The sequence below is a fragment of the Ascaphus truei genome, chromosome 3 (assembly GCF_040206685.1).
Source record: "Ascaphus truei isolate aAscTru1 chromosome 3, aAscTru1.hap1, whole genome shotgun sequence".
Classification (NCBI taxonomy): Eukaryota; Metazoa; Chordata; class Amphibia; order Anura; family Ascaphidae; genus Ascaphus; species Ascaphus truei.
In genome coordinates this window covers 28274685-28283333 of record NC_134485.1, presented here as the reverse complement: position 1 = coordinate 28283333, position 8649 = coordinate 28274685, and the positions used below count along the sequence as shown (strand labels likewise).

The following is an 8649-nucleotide window of genomic DNA, read 5'->3' as shown; positions in this document are numbered from 1 at the left end:
ATGTACTAGAAGGGATACAGAAGAAAGCACATCCAACAGTGACTAGAGGAAGCGGGCATCCAAGTATCACTAAACTGTGTTTAGTATCTTGCCCATGGGAAGACTTAGGTTTGTAGAACGGTCCGCCCGGTCGGAACCACGTAAGTATAGTACTATATACACTTCTGCTGCTAATGTTTTGTTTCTTCACACAGCTGCAACGTGTGCCGATGCATCTGCACTATTTTAATCTTTCTTCTTTTCACCGGGAAGTGATGCGACTGTTGAATTAGATCAGCCATAAAAATGATGAACTCTCAGCTTCAGAAGTCCAGCATCCGTCAAATAAGACGCAATGTAGTTAAGTATAATAATGTTTTAAATATACTGTTTACTGTATGTAATATATATTTTTCTGTCTACATAGTATAACGGTATAATTATCCCCTTTCCCCGGTTTTCAGGTTCCTTAACAAAAGGAGAGATAATCATGTTGTGTGTAGCTTCCAGAAGGCCACTTCACAACTACTGTAGCTAAGCTATTAGCACTAGATACAGATTCTCAGGGGAACCTTAATGCGTTAGATTTATTAGAATGTATTCTTTAAAGTTATGATAAACAGTATAACAGTTTTATAATCCCCTTTTTTCTGCTTTTAGGTTGCTTAACAAAAGGTGAGATACTCATGTTGAGAGTAGGTTCCAGCAGGCCTCTTCATAACTGCTGTAGCTAGGTTGTAAGTACTAAGCTCTACTAAGCACTAAGCCCGGTTACAATGTTTCTATTTCTGTGAAACACCCACACACAGTAGTATAAAAGTATAATAATGTATACCGTGTATCTCTATCTCTATGTACAAAAAGTATGTTTGTAAGGTAGCATTCCACAAATAACTAAATGTATAAATATAAGATGTAGATAAATTGGTGCACAGAGGCAGGGGGGACCTCTGACCCCCCGAAAGAATCAGATATACATATACAAAGGGGCCCCAGCACGCAAATAGATACAATAGACAATTGTCAATTTGAATAAATCAATCAAGATATATTTGGCAAAATTAGTAGCAGCTGTACAATATAATGCAGGGTCTGGAGATCACATCTCGTGAAACAACAACTACAATAATGTGGAGGGAAGGGAGTGGTTGGGGGTGAAAAAAGGGGGATGGAGGATAACAACAATGTGACGACAAAAGGAGGAAACAAAAACAGGAAAAATGTATAATAAACATAAAAAAAGTAGGGTGAAACAAGTAGGGGGGCAACAAACGTTTCGGGGCCTCTGACGCCCCTTCTTCAAGCCCGTTCCCACAGAAAGAAATGTTCTGTGGTACTTCCCTAATTAACACCCCTCCAACACCAAAATCTCTAGATAAACAGCACATATGATTTACTAGATGTATAGACCTAGTCTAAATAACATTAAGGTAAACTAACCTGTACAGTTCAAATAATCACAAAATATGATCAAGGGAAAAAGTAATATTTTATATTCCTTCTCACCCTGAGAACCCCCCCCCCCCATCATCTCACCCTGGCTCCCCCCCCCCATCATCTCACCCTGGCTCCCCCCCCCCCCTCATCTCACCCTGGCCCCCCCCCCATATTGTGTCCTTACCATATTTCCTGCAGGACGCAGACCTGTCTCTGGGCCGCCGGGGTGTGGTGTCCGCCCCCGCTGTCCTCCGATTGGTGGTCCTCTCTGTAGAGGGAGAGGGGGATTGGCCCGGTATTAATGGGGTTGCACCCCATATGGCCACCCCCTGACCTCACCAGGGGAGGCAAGGGGTTAACTGGACTGCGGTCCAGGAATGTGGTTTACACCTTGCCATGTCATGAAAATGTATGTTCCCCTGTTCCCATGTTTCATTATAATGTCAGTGTCTGCACCACACACTGGGATCCATCCGGGAGGGCAAGGGTTAATAGCTGTATTGTGGTTATAGCCCTTTGTTTAATTTTCCCGCCTTTTCAGGCACCATTTTGCAGGGTCCCATGGGCCGCCATTGGAGCTCCATTCATTTCAATGGCGGATCTAGCTGTTTTGGACCTGTTTCCCTCAAAGACCAGCAGATGGCGTCCGAGACGAGGAGCGGCGGTTTCCCATTGTAAGTCAATGGGCTCATTGACTTCAATGGAGATTCCTCGACGGCGCTTTCCAGGAACGAGTTGGCAGCCGTCCAAACCGCGAAACCGCAAAGCGGATACATTGTTTGAAAGAGAGCTTTCATCACTGATTAGTCAAGGTCAACGTCAAGTGGCGTGGGAATCTTAGGTTCTAGGGCACCCAGAAATAAAATTCTTTTTGCCCCTAGTTCCTAGGCCTCCCCTCACTCGACCACCACCGGGTCCCAGAATCCAGGACCCCCGGAAAGGGTCGTGCTGGCAGAGCGGGTCGCGCCATAGGTTCCAATGGCGGCGGCAGAAGCAGCACGAGAAAACGGCTAAGTCCGAAACCCTACAAATCATAGCCCATATCTCCGGTTCTGGAGGGTCCAGAGGGCCATGGTTTGGGGTGCCTGTAGTCACTGCTCCGGCATGGCTGCAAAACCATTCCTGACCCTCTCTGACCAACCTGATGGAGTATGGACCACCAGAAAGGTTCGGGAGTTTTTCCCATAGACTTCAATGGCGGCCAGTTCCCATTGACCGGCTATTGCGGAGAAACCCCATAGGCTTCAACGGCGGTGATGCCCCGTTGAAAGTCTATGGCGGCAGACTCCCATAGCCGCCAGTGGCGGCGGATTACCGTTGAAAGTCTATGGCGGCGGAGCCCATTGTTTTCAATGGGAATTTAGTGAAAAACTGTGATTTATTTTACAGCAGAGAATTTTGTGTTAAAGTATGAAACGGTTTAAGTGGTATTTGTGTATCTCCGGGTTCTGAAGGTCGCAGCGGGCTGAAACTTGGACCCTATAGTGTCCCAGTTCCGGCAGTAAGGTCTGGGAAGTTTGCACCCACTGGACCTAACGGAACCGGATATTTTAATATGTGTGTTTTTTAACTTTAATACTGTATTCCAAAGCGGGGATAAAAACCCGCGAAGATTCCTTCACACAAAGGAATGCAAATGGTCAGGGGGGCGACCCAAAGTCTAGGAACCAAGTACTGATCAAAAGACTCCGCCACTCTAACTGTTTACATGAGGGCGGAGAAGCATCAAACTGGAGTGGTTTGTAAGTGTTATATCTTACACTTACAAACAATGAAGATTCTGCCAGATACTTCATCAGGTAGACTGGCCGGCGCCCCTGATTAGATGTGGGGTTACAGAAATGAGACCCTCAGAGTCCCAGTACGCATGGGCTAACTAGCTGGGGGGCATGGGTTAAACTATGTTCCCACGTTAGGGATTGGATACAGATAATTGTTCCCCAATAGTCTGTGTTCAATGTTAAGGATAGGGTTACAAAGGTATATAAACTGTTGTCAACCCTACCGTCCTGGTTCTTCTGATTGCATCTTGAATGTCACCGGATTGCTGGAGAATTGCTATTTGATACTTCTTCATCCCCCAACCCTGAGTAAGTGTTACCTTCTTGCCTGTTAATTGTACTATATTGCTGTATTCACCTATTTAAGGAATAAATATATTTTATTATATCTAAGCCTCGTTCAGTTCAACCCAGATATTTGGTGTTTATTATATCTTGTCATAAGTTACCGTGACACTCTCCTCCAGTCAGGACATGACTCACGAGTCCTCCAGTCCTGACTGTGCCCGGCCACCGTCCGTTCCAGCATCAGCACAGGCTGCCTTCCAGGTTCCAGCTGCCCTCGCGCATGCCACTGAGTCTGCCCGCCTTCCGCCGCTGCCCGCCTTCCGCCGCCCTCGCGCTTCCATCGCCAGTTACAATGGTAATACTGGACACATACGTGTTGGGTAGATAAGTCCCAAGCTCAGTTTAGGAGTAGCTGGTAGAGGGACAGTCTCACCGATCAGGGTCAGCTCAACCAGCAAAGTGATAGAATACTAAGGGTACTAATAGATCAATAAAAGTATAATTCCCATTCCCTGATGAAGTGGCCTTTATAGTTGCTACGAAACAAGTTGGAATTATACTTTTATTGATCTATTAGTACCCTTAGTATTCTATCACTTTGCTGGTTGAGCTGACCCTGATCGGTGAGACTGTCCCTCTACCAGCTACTCCTAAACGGAGCTTGGGACTTATCTACCTGGATTACGTGGAAGCCTAAAGGGAACCCTCCGCTTCTAAAAGAGCCCAGCAGATGAAAGCACAGCCTGATATGACTGCAGATTCCTGACATTGGGTGATCCGCTGCAGCCTTCTCCTGTGTTCTGAAACCTGAGTGGTAACAACTGTCATAGTTACAGTTAAGTGCCTGTTTTACCTTTATCTGATGTACGCAGAACCTTGAATTACTTTGTAATATAAATTGTTCATTCTTTCTTCACCATGAGCGTTGTGCGCTGTTTTGTGTTTTGTTTTGTCTAGATTCAGGGTCTTGGACCACCCTATCACAGCAGCAGACGCTCCTTATTGGTAACCTAGTTACTTATACTCACTTGGGTATTAAGTGGTTAATGCACTTTATTTTAATTCACTCTGTTTATTCATTATAGTTGCACACTTGTACTGTGTTTTTCTTTCATCGGAATTACCAGCCTGTCCAGGTAAAAACCGGACACATGGCAACCCTACCCGTATGCAAGTCACTTGCTCACAGGTGTGCCATACAGTATGTGACAGTGACTCTACCTACAGTACATCTTAGATAAAAGTCTTCAGGACAAGGATTCCCTTTTTCTAATGGGTACAGCACTTTGAAGCATTTGTGGTATTATAGCTTCCTGTATTCTAATGCTGCAGTGAAAAGGGCATGGTACATAGGGGGTGGCGGTGTACTTTATATGAACAAGAATAAACCTGCATAAGGAAAGCTTTAGGCTGATGATAAAAAAAATGAATTTTCGTCTCCGAGTACAGGTATTGAAGCTCATTTAAATGAAATTATGAAAAGCAAAGTAAACAAAATGAGAGAGATATGTCAGGTTGTGTTGAAAGAAAGCATGAATGTTGGGTGTGCCACTGCACTCACTTTTATTTGGTTTTAAACGCCTTCGGCACAGACGTTGTTAAACTCCTCGTTTCAAGCGCAGCATTAACATGATATTTATAAAGTCACACAGTGGTCAAAGTGAGTCAATGGGAGGGAATTATATCATTGGTTACATCTTGGCAACTGCCATTCATTCAGTTTGGTCCCACTTTGGCTGCACTTTGAAGTCTCCGGATTTTGCTTTCTTTCAAGGTGCTCGAGTCTCCTTTATTTGCGAGTTAAAAAAAAAAAAAAAAATTTATGAAATGTCTTTAATTTAGTTTTTTATCAAAATTAAAGAAATCAAATGTTGTGTAAAGTTTACATTAATGTACAATGTCAAATGATTCCATGAAAAGTCCAACTTAATGCAAGAACTTTGAATTCCTATATAGATACAAATGGACACAATGTCATTATGCCATGTTGGGATCGACCCTTATATAATCACAGTGTGAGGCGGTTTCCCTCTTCTGTTAATACTGCAGTGACGGTTTACTACTGGGAATCATAAAATCATTATTTGCTTTTTAATAACTGGTAGCTGTACGAGTGCATTGTGTCTCCCTGGGCCAACCTAACATATAAGAAAAGCTTTCCGAACTTTACGAGTCTGCTGACCAAGCAAACGTACAGGGGGTTATTCGTCAAATGTTGATAGTGCCGATCAGGGCACTGTCGCAGGGAAACTCCTATTAAGTTCAAATGGCGTTTCGGTGCCACCATGCCCAAATTGGCACAAGCACAGTGTAACTAATAACCTCCACACTTTATCTTACAAAAATAAATTGTGCTTAATAATATGTAACAGTACGTCGATATAATTTCATGGCTTCACCGTGAAGCAGTTTTCGGGGGTTCATGCCGCTGTCAGTTTGCTGTGTGAGGTTTTTCGTACGAATGTATTTTTACCATTGATCATAGGGCCTTTAAAAAGGTAGTGCAACTACAAGTGAATGTGCTGGAGGAATGCATAATGCTAATAAATAAGGGCGGTGTAGTTATTAAGAACACATTTTTCTTATAACATTTCTGCTTAACTTGAAAAGTCTTATGACATGAAAAAGAAAGGGGGAACTGATTTCTAAACGGTTTAATTGTATCCTCTATTTCAGGGGCGGCCAACTCTAGTCCTCCAGGGCCACCAACAGGTCAGGTTTTCAGGATATCCCTGCTTCAGCACAGGTGGCTCAATCAGTGACTCAAGTCTTTGACTGAGCCACCTGTGCTGAAGCAGGGATATCCTGAAAACCTGACCTGTCGGTAGCTGGACTGGAGTTGGCCGCCCCTGCGTCTATTCAGTGGAACATGTTAAGTGGAAAATGTGACATAGAAATAAGAAAAAGTTCCACTAAACTCCGTGGGCATAATGTGTTTGAAGGCTGAAGCAATGAGTGTAAAGCAATAGTAGCGCCGGTACTTCCTGGTATTTAAATCCTCTGCGCCACAATAGCAAACTGCAACAGACGACGTTGCGGCCTCCTATTGACCCGCGCGATGCGGGAGATTTAAACTGCCATTTTGATACCCCTGAAGGGGAGTAGAATACGCTACATTGACTGGTATGTTTCTCGGAAACCGGGGAGGGTTGGGGATCGGGCGACTCTTGGTTCCCACCCCCCCCCAAAAAGATGTTTATGTCTTCTAGATAAACAGTAACACATGACTTGCACCAGCATTCATAGCAGCAACAGCATATCTGTCCCATACACTTCCCTCTGCAGCCGCCAGAGTGCCCTTAGACATTCAGGGAGCATCATGTGATTACACTTGTTCTCTGGGGTGGAGATCAACAGCGCTGTGAACGGAAATTCCACTTCTGTCCATGTCACTGGAGTCTGATTACTACCCTCGAGCCATTACGTGGTATCGATACTGTCATCGAGAAGGTTAACAGACCTGGTTCACTTACGTAACGACCTGCAGGGTTCAGTGTCTCTCAGCTTCGAAACCAGGGCAAAAGTGGAGGAAGAACAACTGCACCAGATTTAGCACATCAGAACCCCCCCACCCCCTGCTTTTAATGGCACAGTTCTTTGCTTTAATAGAACTGTGCATTATTTGGGGGGGGGGGGCCCGACTTTGATACATCATTTCCCCTTTGTCAGTAAATGAGCGTTACAATGTAGCTGTTGTTGTTTGCGGCTGATATTATACTCGAGTAAGGAAGGTTCGGGAAGTGCTCCGTAATGCTGGAAACATTCTCAACGCTGTATGATTTTAACAAGGAGAGTCCATTAAAAAGAGACGTGTCTAAATAAGAGACGTAAAACAGCGATCTCTTTTCCCGGGGTAGGAAGCTGGGTGTGTCCGTAGCCTTCTTGTCACTGTTGTTATAGATGGTCAAGCTTTGCTCAGGTAAGTGGGCTGCAGCATCTGCCTGAACACGCAGGTGCCTGAGTCCCAGGATAGCCAGGTATTCTGTTGGCAGAGGAGCTGCTCCACATAATGAAAGCTTCAGATCATGCACAAAAGTAAAATTCAGCAGCTGCCCGAGGGTGGCTGTGTCTGTGAACCACACAGTCAGGTCACCGCTATAGCTGAGCTTGGACACGGTTCTATCTATTGTGTGGAACAAGACTGTTTTGCAGTTACACATCAGGTTTGCCAGACTGTAGTCGCAGTTGCGGATATCAGTGGAACAGCTGCAGTTGCGAATGTTGTTGTCCTTGGCAAATATCAGTGTGCTGTTTTGACTGTTTACAAGGTTTTTAATAGTGCAGAAGCCCAGGACGCCAAGTAAAAGGAGATGAGACGTGTAGAAGGGCATTGATATCCTAATACTGATCTGTCAACTTGCAGAAAGCCTGTTTCCATCTGTTAGAGGCTGCAGCCGGTCATCACCTACAGAGAACATTTGACATCAGTTATTAACCAATATGGTCATTGATCGTTGAGGGTAATTAATAATTGATAGTAACATTATCACACATTTAACAAGTTAACCCTTTTGCTGCCTGAGGGGCCAACAACAGGATTGCATATAAAAACCATCCGAAAGATGGGAAAAGTTGACGATGGTGGGAAAGAGGATAATCAAAGCAGTTTTTTCCCTCCTGCTTCTGAAATGTTTACTCCGCTGCAGATGTATGTTAATAAAGGAGCTCTGGGTAGTGTACACTTCCTAACAGTTATATTTTGGACACAGCAAAAAAAAAAATTAACCTGACTTTAAAATGAGCACAACTGGTTTGGAAATTATAATTATAGACCAAATCAGCAGCAGAAAAAACTTTCACAAATGTTACAAATGCAATTAGGTAACTATGAGATATTAGGGTCTATATAACCTATATATAACCTATATATAGCTTTATACCTTGCAATTATGGTACTGCAAAACTGCATCAGATGTGTCAAAGTGAAAAGTCGAATTCAAATAAATATATATTTTTTCTTTAATACATTTGGTGCACTATTTCACCTCTGCTAAAGAATGATTTCTAAGTTCCTTCATCTGTTGATATGCCAGTTTGGCTTCACACTTTTTGGGATGAATTGGCACATTTGGCAAGCTGCTCATTTAGCGTCCCACACATTTGGCAACATACTGTATAAAAAAGTTGAAAACAAAGTGGGAACGGTGTTACACGGCGCGCAATA

General features: G+C 43.8%; 1 protein-coding gene across 9 annotated transcripts in view; it reads right to left on the bottom strand.

The window, feature by feature from the left end:
• Positions 1-5011: 5011 nt before the first annotated feature.
• Positions 5012-8649, bottom strand: part of EPCIP (exosomal polycystin 1 interacting protein) — a 29508-nt gene continuing 25870 nt past the window's right edge. For 7 of the 9 annotated variants that reach the window (XM_075593869.1, XM_075593868.1, XM_075593865.1 and 4 more), the window contains one exon: positions 5012-7890. In XM_075593869.1, the coding sequence (XP_075449984.1) occupies positions 7151-7816 (666 nt within the window). In that variant the 5' untranslated portion in view covers positions 7817-7890 and the 3' untranslated portion in view covers positions 5012-7150. Of the gene's footprint in view, positions 7891-8470; positions 8597-8649 lie in introns of all 9 variants that reach the window. The other 2 variants (XM_075593861.1, XM_075593863.1) reach the window with 1 other exon arrangement.